The 17624-nt window shown below is 39.0% G+C and overlaps 1 protein-coding gene across 3 annotated transcripts in view; it reads right to left on the minus strand.

Annotated features, from left to right (window-relative positions):
• ATP8A1 (ATPase phospholipid transporting 8A1) overlaps nucleotides 1–17624 on the minus strand; it is a 216519-nt gene that overhangs the window by 39967 nt on the left and 158928 nt on the right. For all 3 annotated transcript variants that reach the window (XM_045834000.1, XM_045833999.1, XM_045834001.1), the window contains 4 exons: nucleotides 8191–8374; nucleotides 7989–8099; nucleotides 1691–1765; nucleotides 1464–1586 (listed from right to left, as the gene is read on the minus strand). In XM_045834000.1, coding sequence (XP_045689956.1) covers nucleotides 1464–1586; nucleotides 1691–1765; nucleotides 7989–8099; nucleotides 8191–8374 — 493 coding nt within the window. The remainder of the gene's footprint in view (nucleotides 1–1463; nucleotides 1587–1690; nucleotides 1766–7988; nucleotides 8100–8190; nucleotides 8375–17624) is intronic.

Raw genomic sequence — 17624 nt, forward strand, 5'->3', positions numbered from 1 at the left:
AGTACACCAGCACGTCTGGATCATTCCTGGCTCTCAGGTCACCTCCTCGGCTCACAGACCACTGTGGCCTGCCATTTGGAAATACCCACCATAGGTAATGGAAAACATGATGGCAAGGTGGTGGAATTTAATACAAATTGGGTTTCATAAATAAGTTTAAAACATCCAGAATGAAAACATTAAAAAATAGAAGCATAGACATTGCATATCATAAATAGCAATAGTTTTAAGAGACTAATAGAAATACTTTTCAGAACCAATGGTCTAAGTCCAAGAATGCTTCGTTTTCTTTTAATTAACCAAATTCAGGGATTTAAAATAATGCCTCGAAGTCGTGCATATGCGCACACCTGGACGTGCATGCACAGCGCGTTCATGAAGACTTGATCTCAGAAGGTGAGTAACATCCTGGCCGTACACTCAACACTGACATTTATGGCATGAGGTTAGAGGCACCGCAACACCTGTTTCATTTTATTCTCTTGGTATCCTGAGAGGAAATGTCCTTCAAGAGCTTTAAAAATTAATAAATATTTAAAGTATCCTACACTAACTGTCCTAAATTCAAAACACTGAATCGAGGTCACATATAATTATTACCGACATGCTAACAAACATAGACTATATTAAATAGGAAAAATTCAGGGAAGATGTATTATATTTGTTACTTTTATTATAGTTTCCCAATGGCATCTATTTCGGCTGTTAGAAAATTAGAAGTTTTTTTCCTCATACTAATCTGAAACCAGAATTACTAGAAAATGCGACTGGGAACACTTTCAGAAAAGGAAGCTGTGCGGAAAGTGAGCAGTTTCTGTTGCTGGGATGAACCAACCCCACGGATCAGGACGTAACAACAGCCCGTGCCACATGAGGCCGGATGTAAACCCAGAACACGATTGTAGATAAAATGGTGGGTATTTGATCTTGTATTTTAAATTTTATGGCCTGGAAATACTGAGAATGCTGACTAAGTGAGTTATGTTTCAGAGACTATAGTTTTTAATGTTCAGTACAAACAATTTAGTATTCTAATAAGGACAAAGTCAGTTCCCACAACTGCGAAGTAACAGAGAACGCTCTGTCGCCCTGAGCCACCGTGCACATGTAAAGACCGTCCCTGCCTGTCTTGGATGACTGACCCCTGTGAACGGTGGCCACTTCCCCACAGCGCTGCCAAGACAGACAGTCAAGTCAGGGCCACAAAGACACTCCCGGCTGTCTGTCAGACCCAGTTTCCTGCTGCCTGGCGAATCCCAGTGAATCGTGGTTACATTTTCATTTTATAACAAAATGCACCAATATTTTATCAGTCTGTATCTGAACCTTAGGCAAATCTGCCTTGCCAGGGTCGACACCCTGGAGCTGCTTCTTTTACTTTGGAAGAGGACCAGATGCCCCAAGCGATCAGAGCAGTAAAGCGAGACCCCTGTGCCCACATGCACCGGGACATCGAACCCTACCTTGGTGTTGAAGTCCAGGGCGTTCTGAGATGTTTTGTACAATTCGGGATACTTCAGCATGTTCTCTTTCCTGCACGATCTCTCAAAGATCCCGAGAGTTAAGGGAGGCATTGCTGTGAACATCTGAAGGGCACACACAGGTCATTACATCAAGCAGCCGGAGGGAGGGTGAACCTTCATCCCAAAGTGCTGGGTAAAACAGGAAAAGCTGCAGGTCCCAAACTTACCACATTATAAAGACCTATACACCATCTCTCAAAGAGGATCTGTCCCGAAAAGCCATTAACGAAGGCGAACCAGATCTAGAAAGAAAGCCCCAAAACCCCCCAATTAGAACACACAGAAACGAGTGCATTGTGTTGAATTTGTTGTGTACTCAACACTGCATAACAGCCTAATATGTGCATGCCTGTCTGGAAAATGGCATTTCTTTGCTTTACTTTTTAATTTGAAGGAAGCTTTCATGAAGGATCTTGTTATTTAAGTCAAAATTGGTTCCACTTGTTGAATAAAAAAAACAACAACATCACTAGGCAATCATAGGTTTAGAAAGTTTAAATATAATCTCATTTTTTAAAAGGCCCTTCAGGGACTATGTTTTATGCCATTAAATTTTTAGAACTTTATTTCCCTTTTAAAATATGTCCTGATAGTTATTTGAAGATTATTGTTTTTTTTTATTATAAAATAACACATGTTTATTTAGAACGTAAAATAACTTCCGGCAATAATACCATCATCATTTTTTTCTTCTGTGTTAACGGTAGTCATATAGTTCATTTATACAAGTTCAGAAACTGACCTGACAGGAAACCTGCTGGATGTGGATCGTGCCGTGTCCTGCTTCCCTGCCTCTTAACATCACGTAACACACATTTTCTTAAGTTGTTACGTAGCCTTTAACATGATGTGAATGGATGTATGATATCTATAGAGGGCTATAACTATGTCTGGATATTTAGCTCAGTTGCAGTTTTTGCTATTATATATAATTCTGAACTGAATATTCGTATACAGAAGTCCCACACATTTCTATTTCTCTAGAATGAGTTCTTTTATTTAATAAAAGGCAGCTTTATTGAAATATAATTGGTATACAAAAAACCACACACATTTAATGTATACACCTTGGCGAGTTTGAATATATATGTGTGCCTGTGAAACCGTCACCATAATCAAGATGACAGACATAACACCACCTCCAAAAATGTCCTTGGTGCCTCTTTGTTTTTGTTCGTTTGCTTCTGTGGTTTTTTTTTTTTCAGGATGAAATCTTAAAAGTAGAATTAATGGGTCAAAGTATATGGACTTTTAAAATAGTTCTTGATAATTACAGCCATCAGAATATGAAATATAAATTTATATGTTAAAATATTTTATAACAGATTTATGCTTTGATAAAAATAGATTTTTATAGAGCATAATGTTATATATTTTGTAATTCTCTTAAAAACCGAATCTTAATGTTGGATACAAAATTAAGAGGGAATATAGAGAGATTTTACCCAATATGTTTAAGGCAAATGGTAGCTTAGAGTGATATTAGTAAATCAATAATTCCTACATTATTTAAAATGTAATTAAAATCACATTGACCTGGAAGAGCAAAAAGCTGGCCCAGCAATGAGATTACATAAACACAAACACAAAACCAAAACATCAAAAACAACAAAAAACCTGTTTAGAGGAAAGCAGGCTCGACATGCCCGTCAAGTGAATTTTTGAATTGGAGTTGCAGGGACTTCGCTACACTTCACGTTTCATTTAACCTCATTATGGAAGCATGAATTGCTACAAATTCACCATTTATCAATATGTACCCAGGCGGGCCTCCCCATGAACAGTTTCTGCACCCACATTGATCTTTCTCCTTTTTATAGCGGAAAGGAATGACTGAGCATGGATAAACAAATGAATGTTTACTTCATGCGATGAAAAAAACAAAAACAAAAACAAAGTAGCAGTAGCACATGAAAAATAAGCCCAAATTGTGTTAGGGTTGTAACACACATGCACAACCATAATAACAAAAGCACAGAAACTGGAGACAAATCTGATGTTGTTGCTTGCTTTGCCACATACATTTACAGAAAAAATTTGAACATTTGTCCTAAACAAGGAGCCACATCATTCATTTGTGCATGCAAACTTGAAAAGAATTCAGCATCTTCGTGTGAACTTAAATTTATTCTTTAGGGTGGTGCTGCTGACTTTACTCTTTTTTTTTTTAAGTGTTAAATATACATAAATTGACAAGACAGACTTGCTATTGGGTTTTCACGTCTGGCCTTTGTGAGATGTGGATTATGTAAATACACATTTGTGATGCTCTGAGTGATGGTCATGTTCTCTCTGAAGGTGCCTGTGGTCTGCTGTAGTATTACACTCGAAGAAACTCTCAGGGGTTTCCTAGGGTATGATGGAAATATAAGGACTTTTTAAACCCAAATTTTCAATTATGGCCTCATTAGTCATAAAAACGCAGTCTAATCTTTGTTGGTCTGAAGAAAGCCGAAGTTAGGTGCACAGCAAATTAGTCTAATGGGTGTGCCTCAGCTCAAGGCAACTGCAATCATCATTACTGAATAATGGAAAAATTTATGTTAATAAATTTATTGCGTGTGAGTAATATTCACAAATGTGAACAATCTCCCAGCTTCTTCGTAAAAAAACCAGAGGCACTGATTCAAATGTGCTACTATGAGCTTGGAATTAAAGAGCCTCCCTTAATCTATGACTATTTACAAAAAGTTTCAAACTCCAAGTAATTTGCAAATAAACCATGTTTGTTTTTCATAGTTTATTTTAAAAATGCATGAATTTACTGCTTTATGACAGAAATGCAGAAACTTTTAAATGGGTGGCAATAAATACATTTTTACCTTTTTATTTTTCCTACTGAAAGATGAGTACTTTTTAGAAATTTTCTTCCTGCATTTTAAAAAAGGTAGTATTCTAATTCTTTTTTTAAAGAAGGAGACACCTTCCAACATAGTACCTTATACCTTCCTGCAAACATTTTGACATTCAAAAACAGAAGGTCTTTAACAATGAAGTCTACCAGAAGGCTGATTTCAAGTTAGTCTGAATTTGTAGTTAAAAGGTATATTGGAAAGACATCTTGCACTAAATAAAACAACACGTACACTACTATAAATACATAAAAGCCCCTCCTCTGACTCAGCCAAAACCAGAGATGCAGAAAGAAGACATCAGTTCCTCTGGAGAGGTATCTATACTATTTAAATTCACAGGAAACCCACACCCCAGCACAATGTGTGGGAAAGATATCACCTCATTGACTTGAATCAAAGCTTCTAGAAATTAGAAACACCACATTGTTTTGGGATCTTACCAGAAAATCTGAATGCAACCAATCATTTAAAAGAAAAAAAATCTTATTTTGGTAGGAAGGAGTCAGCTGTCTCAAAGAAATTGGATACAAACTACGCTAGAAAGAGCCAGTCATATCAATGTGCACCTAAAGCGGCTGCTGGGCGGCCACCGTTAAGCAGGCGTCTTATTCAGCCACCTGCCAAATCTGTATTTATTTGTTTGGCTGTAATTTATGGCCACGAAGTAGCCACAGAGTGGCATTCCTGGCAACACGGCAATGGGAAAAGCAGTTTTCACAGATAATCTGTAAAACCCATAGTGTTCCAGACTATTCCTTTATTAGCAAAGCAACTTCAGACCTGCCCCTCCTGGTATTATTTCCAGAGGTCCGAGTCCCAGCAGAGGCGTGGCCGCGAAAGCTTTACACACAGTTTCCTGATGGAGCATTTCTGCATATTAAACAGCAGCTTACACACAGTCAGCGACTCCTCTGCTCCCACGCCTGATCAGCACAAAACACTGAAAGGGGAGACCGGAGACTGGCAGTTGTCCTCACTAGGGACATTCAGTGATGTGTTTTCTGTCTATTCATTCCCAGTATTGACATGAGCCATTAACATCTGCAGGGCTTGTTTTAGCTGGCCCACGTTGGGTATCTGGGAATTGATGGAAAAGGTCAATTTGGTTCCAAGATAGTTGAATTCTATTCAAAGTACATTTCCTTAAAGTGCTAAAAGAAAAATAACTGAAAAAAAAGAGTTTTCCAATAGAGTGTAGGACTTAACTTCTTTTTCAGCATTTAAAGAATTTGGTCAGTGTTAAATATGAAGGGGCTTTAAAGGGAAAGCCAAGTGAAATTTAGAGCTAATCCACCACAAATTGTATAACACTGGATGGAATGGAGAGTACAGAGTCAGTTTTCCATTTGAGTTTAATGTATTTTATTTCCACTATTAGTACATTAGTCTTATCCACTTCACTGCTGGTTGTCAATGATCTAGATTAAAAAAGTTGAATTGAGTACTTTTATTTCATTTTATAAAATTAAGTTTTTGTAAGCAGACTTAATTGTTACCCATGGCTTTAAAGTCCCAGTATGTTCAAAACTATATGAAAATAAAGTATATAAATAGACATTATTTTGAAAGAGAAAAAGTATAATTAGAAAAGCAAGTAACTACATTGGAGACTGGTAATCAAAAGTAATTATTTCAGGAAAAAGATCACAAATTTATATATACAAAAAATAATATACATTTATACACACAAATATATTATATATTATAATACATATAATAAATAATTATTATATTATATATAAATATTATATTATCTTTTATATATACAAAAATAATATATTTTGGATCTCATAAGCTATTTTGGAGGTACATTTTGCTTCAAAACACAGACCAGTACAGGCCAAATCAGTGCAGTGAACAATAAGTTTACAGATTGTCCTGTTGGTGTTTCCAAGTATTTTATTATTTTACCTAATGGGTTGTAACCTAGTTATAGATTTTTAGTGACTAATCAATAACACTGCCTGCACACCTGAAAACGAAGTTTCAGTTTACAAGCTGACTCACGATAACAACTGTGCCCAGTCAGAGATCTGACAAAGAGATAAGCAAAGAGACAGAGGCACAGAGAACAGTGGAACCAAACACACAGCAGTTCCAGCTAACCTGCCAACAGGGCACATGTGAAATCTAGATTTCTTTTCTGTTTGTTTACAGTGTTACTTCTCTGGTGTCAAGTATGGGATGCTATTTTCATACAGCAACGGTCAGAGTGTGTCTCTTCTGACAGATGTGCGGGAACACCCAGCTGGTTAGAAGCCGAGGCGGTGTAAACGACATCGGCAGGGAAGCCCTGGGCACGTGTACCTCTGGCAGGGGGGGCGGTGGAGGGTTTTCTTAACAAGCTACGGAGAGCCCACCTGCATGCTCCGAGGAGCCGCAAGAGGAGCATGAAACTGATAACACGCAGAGCTTAAGTATATTACAAATACTCCTTCTGATGATAAAGAACACATTAAGAACTTTATAGTGATTTATGTTGAAATGATAATACCGAATATACTGAATTAAATAAAATATCATTTAAAAATTAATTTGGGCTTTCATTTTTACTTGCTACTAATGTGGCTTCTAGAAAATTTAAAATTATGCCCGTGGCTTGCATTGTATCTCTATTGGCAAGCACCTAGAGAACAGGCAACAGGCTTGATTTACTCTGTGACTGCTGAATGGAGCCTGGCGCCCGGCACCCACTGGGTGCTGTGTGCACCACTGTAGGACAAAATACACCCCTTTGGAAGCGCTATTCCTGACCCAGGTTAAGTTTTCACTTAAAAAAGATATTTGATATATAAGATAGAATTTGGAATATCTTGCTACCCAGACACAGGAACTAAATATTCTGGTAATTTTTAGATTAATTCCTTGTTATCTAACCTCTTGCTACCAACCAAACTCAGAAACCAAAACATATCAGTAGCAAAGGATACTTATATATACAAATACCTAAGTTTGAAACGTAATAAGAACTACAAGATGATCAATACTAAAAAAACTGCTGATGTAGCCTTTCTGATTCTGCTTTTGCTCCCCCTGCGCCCCTCCCCCCATAGAACGGCTATCCTCAGTTTTATGTCTATCAGTCCCTTCATTTTCTCTTAAAATACAACTTCTGTGTACGTATCCCTAAACAGTATATTATTTTCTCCTGTATGTTTTTGAGCTTCATAAAAATTCTATATAGTTTATAGTCTTTTTAAAATGGAAAACAATATTTCATTAGCAATTCTAAGTCAACATTTCTTACCAAAGCAATATCCCTTTTTTAGCCAGAACTTAAACATTAATTATTCTCTGTGGCTGACAACCTTTTCTTCCAGGAGTGTCCAACCTTCTGATGTGTCTGGGCCACACATTCAATACACAAACACTAACAAAAACAAAAAAATCTGTTATCGTTTTAAGTAAATTTACGATTTTGTGTTGGGTCGCATTCCTGGTCATCCTGGGCCACATGCGGTCTGTGGGCTGCGGGTTGGACACCCCTGTAACATGTTTGGAAGTTATACAAAGTGGGCGAATGGATTAAGATGAGAACATGTCTTCATAAAGAAAATTTCCTTACATATCTATGCAAGTAGCAAGGAATTAAAACTTAACCTGCTATTACCTCGATGATGTAGAGGACTATGTTCTTGTAGAAGCAGTACAAAATGCACTTGGAGACTCTGTTGTAGTTCCAGGCACCATGAACCATCAGTAAATTCTTCAAATACTTGAACTAAAACAAGAGTGGGAAATGTCAGTATTTTCCTTTGCTGCATGTCAGCTGACTGGCACGACTGGTGGGCTTTGCAGAAATGATGCTGTACCTGAGCTATGGAGTAATCGGAAGAATTGGCTGCCTGGAGGCCTTCGTTACCGCTGATGCCGACACCCACGTGTGCCGTCTGGATCATGCTCACGTCGTTGGCTCCATCGCCGATCGCGAGCGTTATGACTTTGACTTGTTTCTTGACCATCTCAACGACTTCAGATTTTTGAAGAGGAGAAACCCTTCGATTAGAGCAAGTGATCAATTAGCTCTGTTTTTTTTTGGGGGGGGGAGGCATTCTGAAATGTCAATTGTCTTGAAGGACATAAGAAGCAGGAGAGCCAAATGAATATGTAATTCTATGAAGAACAATTATGTTAAAGTCTTAGGTTTGCAAATGTTTGGTCCTCTGTGAACCTGGATGCCACTTCAAGGGAAATAAATAACACTGAAGTCTTAGAAGCAAACCTCTAGGAGGCAAACCAAAGCTACGATACCTTGTTAAGCACTGGTGTACCGGTTTACCAGTATTAGTTTATTGTTTTTAGCAAGTTTGCATTAACTTGTTAGAGAAATAACATTTGAGTTCAGAAACTCTATTACTTCCTAACAACATCAGCATTGCTAATTTTTCACTTTTGAATGAAAAAAGTCAGACAGGCTGTGGAACCATAGTCCAAATACTAACTAAAGCCCATACCATTTATGGAAATCAAAAGCTTTGAGCCACTGAAAGCTGATCACAGGCAGTGTAATACACATTTAAAACTACATAAAACTCTACTTAAATTATCAGTAGGAAATTGGCTAACCTCTTGACCTGTTCTCAGACACCATGGCCAATCAACCACAGTAAACACCAAACGCTTGGTTACGTAGTTCACGCGCCTCAATTTTCTTTCATATCTACTGACTAACGGCCAACTAGAACCAAACAACCTTCTGCGTAAACGTGGATCAGGGACAGAGAACAGCAGAGCCCATACTAAAATCATCCTTGGTATTAACTTTGGATCAACTTATCACAGACTCTTAAGAAATAAACCCCACAACGACAGAAGGGTTCAAAGACAGGGTGCATCATTGCACTGAATACATTATGTACTCTGCCTTGGCGATTTAGGAGAAAGAAAGAAGTGAACTGGCTCGGGAAACTATGAAGATAGTAATTAAATACTGAGAAACAACTAACAAAGAATATTTGTGAACAAGAAAAAAGAACTCAGAGCTAAATTCTTTATCAAATGGAGTAGGTGTCTCAGAACATCCCCCAGAACATCTGGTACATCATTTACTATTCTGTTTAAAAACGAAGATCATTACTCTGAAAGAGTCAACATCTTGCTCACTTCCTGGATTATTTCTTTGGACGAACCCCTAGCAGTGGACACTCAGCACAGATACCCACTTTCAATAGGCCCCGAGGTCCTTCAGAAAGGCTTCCTTCAGCCGGAGCAGCTCTGGGTTTTATTTCAAGTTTGAGAATCATCACCTAAGGCTCTGAGTTGCGCGCAGAGTGAACCAGTCCCCTCATTTTGTGTACCTAGTGGTGATCCAAAACAGGTGCTCAGTAAAAGGCTGCTATACGAAAGACCCATTTTCAATGTTTCTTTGGAGTTCCTTTCCGAGCCTGGCAATCGTGCGAAGTGACACAACTGTGAACACAGTAGGACGGATGAGTGTCAGCCCACGCATGGACGGGCTTTTTCACTGTTAGCCCCTGTTTTTCTTTGAACCAATTTTCATGTCATTTTCACATTTTATTTAATTTTTCTTAACAGGCTAAATAAACTGGTAACCCTACTAGCTCTAGGCCAATGTTGTAGACCTGGAGTGTAGATGACATTCAAGTAAAGGTCGATACTTAAATGGAGTAAAAAAACAAATGGGAAATGGGCATGAAAAGAGAGGCTCATTTGGAAACATTCATAGAACTTTCTTCACAATTTAACAGCCCTACAGTGTAAACACATGTGAAGTTGTGTCATCTGTGGGGTTAGAAAGCAGTGGCATTTGTTTCCTAAGTGAACGTGTCACAAAGGAGCCATCTCCACATCGTAGCTAATGCTAGTGGTTTAAAGAAGCATTAGAAAAGAGCTGGATTAAACTTTGTTTTCTTTCTTCGTGGTTACTATGACCAACCACTGCTTTCTCTGCTGGACACTGCAATTTTCAATCCTCCCAAATTTAGAACTGGCTGCAAATCTTCCCCAACTCTTGTGGGTGTGGTTAACTCAGGTGTTAAAAACAGAAAACAAATCCTTGTGGCAAGAACAAGGTCTATTTAAAAAAAAAATCTGATGATGAGGTGAGAGACATCCCCCAATCACACCGCTCCTGTTACTCGCTAAGGCATCTGCTTCTGTCATCAAGTTAAAGGAGACAAGCAGGTTGGGAGAAGACTCAAGACACAGAGGAAACCTCGTTATCTGAAGGGTGTGATGTAGCAGCTGGATGCTAAATAGATGTCAGATTTAAGTGGGGACTCATAAAAAATAAAATATACCTACTTTGAATATTAACTCAAAATATAAATGTACACGCGTGTGATGCAGGGCAAAGAACCTTACTTTGCCTAGGGCTCTGTGTTTGAAATTCTGTATATTTTGGTTGTAGGAGCCTCCCTCATGAGGTACCTACCATCCATGGCTGCTGTCATTAAAGTGAAGACCAGAATGTAATGCTGCCCTTCACCCAAGTTTATTCATCACCCACCCCAAACTCCACAGCAGATGTTTCAGCAACTCAAAAAGTCTTTCTAGACTTTATACCTGGTTTTCCTGGCAACAGTTTTGACCAGATTATTATTTTGAAGACTTAGGACATATTTAAGTAAGGGAGGATGACTTTAAGAAGCAGCACAGGAGTAAACAGATTAGGGAAGAAGCACCCACTGATTTCCGGTGAACACCCTGTCCGCCCGCAGAAGCCAAGGGCAGGGGTGCACTAACAAGCGCCCTTCCCACTCTGGCGTGATGTGCTGGGGGCAGCTGCCAGCATGCCTTAGGAAGACATGTGGTTTAAGGGGGCTCTGGGTACCCAAGCCGAAGTCAGTTAAAATGATCCTCTATGTTTTCAAAGCATCCATTTAAAAACTTGTTTCTTGCTACAAAGGGGCTACAAGATGGCAAAATAAATGACAAGACTCAAAAAATGAGTGTGGCACAAAGATTTTTGATATAATTTGTAGTACTTGATAATGTTGGATGACATAGAATTTACATTGATGAGCTAGAATTTGACTTGGCCCTGACAAGGAAAGCTAACTGCAGGTAAAAGAAATAGCATATTGGCCCTGGCTGGCATAGCTCAGTGGATTGACCGTGGGCTGCAAACCAAAGCACTATAGGTTCGATTCCCAGTAAGGGCACATGCCTGGGTTGATTGATGGCCAGGTCCCCAGTGGGTGCCACATGAGAAGCAACCACACATTGACGTTTTTCTCTCTCTCTTTATCCCTCCTTTCCCCTCCCTAAATATAAATAAATAATATATATATAAAAAGAAATAGCATATATTAAAGTTTTTTAACAACTCCATGTTAAAAATGGTCCACAATATATTCCTTCCCACTGTTTTGTTCCTACCTCATAAAAGGTCACATATTTCACTCATTAGAGTTTATTTTCTTTTCTTTCGTACACGTGCTTCCACATTTGTACAATTTCCATAATAGTCTAGAACAGCAATTTTCAACCTTTTCCTCCCAAGACACATACAAACTAATCACTAAAGTCCTGCAGCACACCAAAAAAACAGATTTCTTGCTGATCTGACAAAAAATAGGTATAATTTTTATTCATTCATATCGGACAGCTATCGTTGTGTTGGCTGTCTTTTTTTTTTTTTTTTTTTAATTTGACAATCCAAGGGAAAAGAGGTAAGTGTTCCTGACTAAGTAGCCAGGTACTGCCTGTTTTAACAATTCTTGCGGCACACCAGTTGAAAATTGCTGACCTAGAACACCCTCACCATGCAAGTTAATTCTTCCAAATGTCTGTCCAAATCCACACATCCATGGTTGAGAATATTTAAAACCTTAATTTTACAAATACCCACAATGGCCCAGTAAAATCCTGAAACACCATACAAGCACTGTTTTCTACCCTAGATATATGTATATTTACCACTCATGGATCTGTACTAGGATTTAAATTGTTCACAGCTCTCTTCTCTTCTACTGTTGCTCTATTTTCGAGGAGAAGTCAGAGCCTCTGTAGCAAAAGACCACGCACCCAGCATGCGCGCAAAGGTCTGGTTTTCTTCCCCGTGGCTCCACAAACAGGGGGTGGTCCTTTGCGATACAACCTAGCAGTGCACTGAGCGCAATGTGCTTTTCAGATATTATTTTGGCTGTAGTTTCTGCACATGTTACTCATTACTTTCCTTATTTGCTATGTAGTAACTCTCATGGCCCTGTGAACATTAGAATGTAGTACTATAAGGTTTTTTTTTACCATTTAAGCTAAAAAATATATAGATTGGCCCAAATTATATGAGCCTCATTTCACACTCTTTCAATGAGATTAGCTAAATGAATCACCTTTTTGAATGAAATATGGGTAAAAATTATATATGCAGGTATATACATAGACACATAATAAGGAACATTTTAAGGGACTTTCTATAGGTAGCCAAAAGGGCTATAATAATTTATCTTACTGTATTGTATTTTAGATAAATAAACTTAAAATATCTTCTACAGTAAAAATTATGCTGATGATACAATCTTATCTCCAAAACTTACACAGTGAACATAAAAGGTACTATAAAGTTGTCTTTAGAAGGTGAATCTAGCTCTGGCTGGTGTGGCTCAGTGGACTGAGTGCCAGCCTGCAAGCCAAAGGGTCATTGGTTCTATTCCCCGTCAGGGCACATGCCTGGGTTGAGGGCCAGGTCCCCAGTGGGGGGCGCATGGAAGGCAACCACACATTGATGTTTCTCTCCTTCTCTTTCTCCTTCCCTTGCCATTTCTCTAAAAGGCAATTACTACCTGGCAATTACTAATTGCCCGAATTACTAACTGGTCATATTGTAAAAGGCACTAAAAAGAAAACTCCTCCTAGCAGAAATTTTTATTGTAGTATTCATGTCATAGAACAATTTGTCCAACTGTGCTTTTAATTTTTTTAATAAACAAATAAAAGAAGGCAAATCTAGAAAAAAATAAAGAACATGGAGGAATATAGTAACTCCTTATTATCCTGAAGTGTTTTCACAGTGACTCAGTGTGGACAGAGCCCCTGTGTTTGCTAAGCTCGAGGGCTGCTCCTGGGGACTATTCAGAGATCAGGGTCATTAGCGTGCGGATCTGCTGCACTTTCTTTTGCAACAAACTTCCTAAGATTTCTCCTTGGGAATATCAGTCCATTCCCCATTGAGTCATATTCTGCTGACTAATAAAGAAATTATGAAAAGGGAGAGAAAAACCTAACAGAAAAACTTAGGAGATCTTACTTGATTCTTTTTTGAACTGAAATTTGTGAAGCTCTTAAAAAGTTTTAAACTGAGGAGGAACTAAAACATGGCAAAAAAATTATCTTCCAAGTACCAAAATTGCACAAGGGTTACAACCCTCCTAGAAACTCACCACCAAGTTTATTACTGGAATGGAAACAGCTACTTACATAGCAAGCCCTAAAAACAATACTCAGCATATGGTACCTAATGCAATGTTCAACCATTTCTAGGTCAGAGAACTGCGTTATTCCAGGGAACCAAGAGTGGGTGCTCTCCTCGCCTCCAGAGGCAGCATCTGTGGGTACTGCGCTGCCAGAGGCATCAGGGGCCTTATTACATGGGGATGGAGGCTGCAGAAATAAAATACAGATGGCCTTTCCATGGGATACAAAAAGGAAAGTAGCTTTAAAAAAGATTTCCCTTTGCAATGCGTGTTTAGACGCAAAACTTCTCTATTATGGATTTAGGTTGTTGTAGGTAAACTACTACTCTTTTCCATTTCAATGGTTCAGATAATATTTAAAATAGTGATTGGTCATATTGATGGTATATATTTGAATATGCATGAATGTGCATGTGTTGGGTATGTGTGCATAGGCACCCGAATTACTAACTGGCCATATTGTAAAAGGCACTAAAAAGAAAACTAGTCCTGGTAGAAATTTTTATTGTAGTATTCATATCATAGAACAATTTGTCCAATTGTGTTTTTTATTTTTTTAAAATATATGTCAATCATCTAGTTTGTCTGGAACCTAGCACTGTATGCAGCACATAACAGATGTAAAAATGGTAGTGGAACTGAATGGAAATTTTGCAAGAAAAAGAAATTCATCTCATGATCTCATGACACTAACTGTATAACTCCTTCATTTCTGACTGTTCACAGTTAGGGGCAGTCTGCGTACTCTGTGTCTGGAGTATGGGGGAACTACACTCTAGGAGTTTGAATTCTCCAGGCTTTCTCACATGAATGGGAAAGAGGTGAAAACTTATTAGGTGGAGAAGAAAACATACTCCTAATTCACATAGGAGGGGGTATATTCAGCAGGGATTAGAGCCAGATGACAGGGGCCTCTGTATGTCATGATGAGTGTGATCGTCACAGCTTCTAAGCACTAGATGTGAGGGGAGACAGGAAGTCGTGGACACCTGTTAGAAAGTAAATGGCTTAGAGGGAGAGTGGTGTTTGGGGGGTTGTGTGAATGCACAGGTGCATCATCCACTCCCCACGGTGCCTGGTGCGGGCCCGGGCTGGTCAGTGTGAGGGGGCGTGAGACTGGGCTAGCAGGAGCTAAGGGGCACCTCTCTCATCACAGCTGTAAACTCTGGCTTAGGCTTGGAGCTGTGAAAACAGAAAGTCCCCCAAAATAACATGCTTGTAGAATAACATCCCAGTTCCAGAAGTATCCCCAATCCCCTAAAGCTAATAAGGCCCCAGGAAGATTCCCATCATGCCTTGAAACAGGAAAATCAGAGGTTTCTGGGCAACCTCAGGGCATGCATCCAGGCAGGGACAGGTGCCACTGCCATGCGTGTGATGACGGACACTTGAAAGTTACCTCAATTCTCTCAAACTGTGGCTGCCTCTAAAGAGAGCTGTGGTGGGTAAAGAAGTAGGGGGACACAGAGACTCACTGAGCTCAGGTTCAGCCCTGTTTCAACTTTACCTAAGTTAGGACCTAGATGTTACCTTTCTCTCATTTGGGCAAATGGGGAAACGTGTTCTCATTGGGAAAACTTTCAAGACAGGAGAAGATCATAAGCACAAAGGCGATAAATGACTTATAAGAAAGTAAAACCAGTAAAACATATATCAGAAGAATTTAAGAGAAGTGTGATGAAAAAAACCCTGGAAAGATATGGGAAGATAGAACCAATTGGATAATAAGTCATACAAAAATGTAACAGCTAAAAGAAAGAAGCCAATAGTAAAGTGAGCAGTGAACGGGATAGAGCTTAGAAGTTCAAATAGAACCAGAGACTTGGACACAAAGAACAAACTGACAGTGACCAGCAGGGAGGGGGGAGGGGATAATGGAGGGAGAAGGGGGGAGGGGCAAGAAAAGGAGCAGGAATACAGGACGCAGGGGCACAGACAATGGGGGGGAACTGACTGTGGGAGTGGGGGGGCGGGGCAGGGGAGAGCAGTGGGGAAAAGGCGGGACAACTATAAATGAACAATAATAAAAAAAAGTTCAAATAGATAAACTATCCCAAAAGAGAGCAGGAAATTAAAGAAATTAAATGAAAACTCCTTTTCATTTAAGAAAAATGAAAAGATACGAGGAATAGAGATGAGTGCATATACATAACTCGAGTCCAAGGAGAGAATAAAAAGGGTCACAATGAAAAAGGATGAATGATACTTTCTCAGGATTAAAGAAAGACACGTCCTTTGATCGAAAGGACTCATACAGTGCCAAAAAGGGATATAAGACAAAGACACCTACTTGTGGACACATTATGGTTAAATTAAGGTTAAGAAAAATTTCCAAAAGCTTCTGGAGAGGAAAAGCAGGTTACTTACAAAGAAAGAAGATCTAACACTCAATGAACACACAAAATTACTTTAATACCTTTGGCGGGGGCAGGGAAAGGAAGACATAGTAACACAGACAATGAGTAAATATGGTCATCAAAACTATAGAAATAACCAGGCATAGACTGGACGCAGACTGTAAAGCTTTCAAACCAGCAGGAGAAAACCTGATTTAGACAGTGTGGGAAGTAGGGGGAAGAAAACAACAACAACAAAAAGCAGATACATGAAAAACAGAAAATAAGATAGGAGAAACAAGGTCTAAAATAGCAATAATACAATAAATATACATGGGTTAAATTCACTGATTGAAAGACAGAATTTAAAACAAACAGCACCAGGGAAATGGCGTCTAAAAGAGACACACTTTATAACAACAGCTAATATATGTAAGACAACACTTATTTGATCACTGTGTTCTAAGCGCTTCAATTCTCAGAAAAAGTCTATGTGAGATAAGTCCCTGATGTTGTCAGATTACAAACGAAGACAAAGAGGAACTGGAAGATGTTGCTTATGGTAAAACAGCGAGTAAGTGGTGAAGTCAGGACTCAGCCCTAAGCAGCGTGGATTCAGAGACAGCATTCTTAGTCACTATCTTATATGGAAGGATTGAACGTAAACACTTGGGGAAAAAAAAAGACAAGGCACATATGAAAAAAAGGAGTGCCAGGTTAGTGGTTTTAATACCGCACAAAATAGAGTCTAGGACACAGGAGAGGCCATAAGGCTCAGAGAGAGATCTTTATATATAATATTCCTCTTACCAGAAATACTCAAGTAGGCCACATAAGAGAAAATCTGATAGTGTTTCTAAGAATAACATAATTTTTAAGAATAGCTGCCAGTACTTTGAATACATATATTAACCCATTCATTCCTCACACCTTTATAGTAGCAATTATTTTTCTCTCTATTTCAAAGAGGAAGATGTTAGGCCACATGTAACTCAGCCAGTAAGTGGTACAGCCTGCAGTTAGGCTCTGGAAGTCTGGCCTCGGCGCCCGAGGGCAGGAGGGCATGGCACCCCGGCCCAGGGGGTGGGGGCTGTTTGCTGAGCGGCACTGGGAGAGCTTGTTCACGGTGCGGAAATGAAAAACATGGGATCCCTCTCCTTCATAAGATACACAAAAATAGACTTCTAATATGAACGTGAGACCTCTGTGGAAAACAGAAAGCTCTGAAATTAACAGAAGAAAAAAAATAGAATATCTTGTGAGTGGAATGTTCTTGGTATTCAAGAGGAACAAACTGTAAAGGAAAAAATTAATGAAATTTGACTATCTCAGATTGAATGATTTTTATTTTTATTTTAAAAAATATTTTATTTATTTATTTTTAGAGAGAGGGGAAGGGAAGGGGAAAGAGAGGGAGAGAAACACCAATGTGTGGTTGCCTCTCACATGGCTCCCACTGGGGATCTGGCCCACAACCCAGGCATGTGCCCTGACTGGGAATCAAATCAGTGACCCTTTGGGTTACAGCCCATG

Source organism: Phyllostomus hastatus, unplaced genomic scaffold, assembly GCF_019186645.2.
Source record: "Phyllostomus hastatus isolate PE091 unplaced genomic scaffold, TTU_PhHast_1.1 phas_contig_196, whole genome shotgun sequence".
NCBI classification, from domain to species: domain Eukaryota; kingdom Metazoa; phylum Chordata; class Mammalia; order Chiroptera; family Phyllostomidae; genus Phyllostomus; species Phyllostomus hastatus.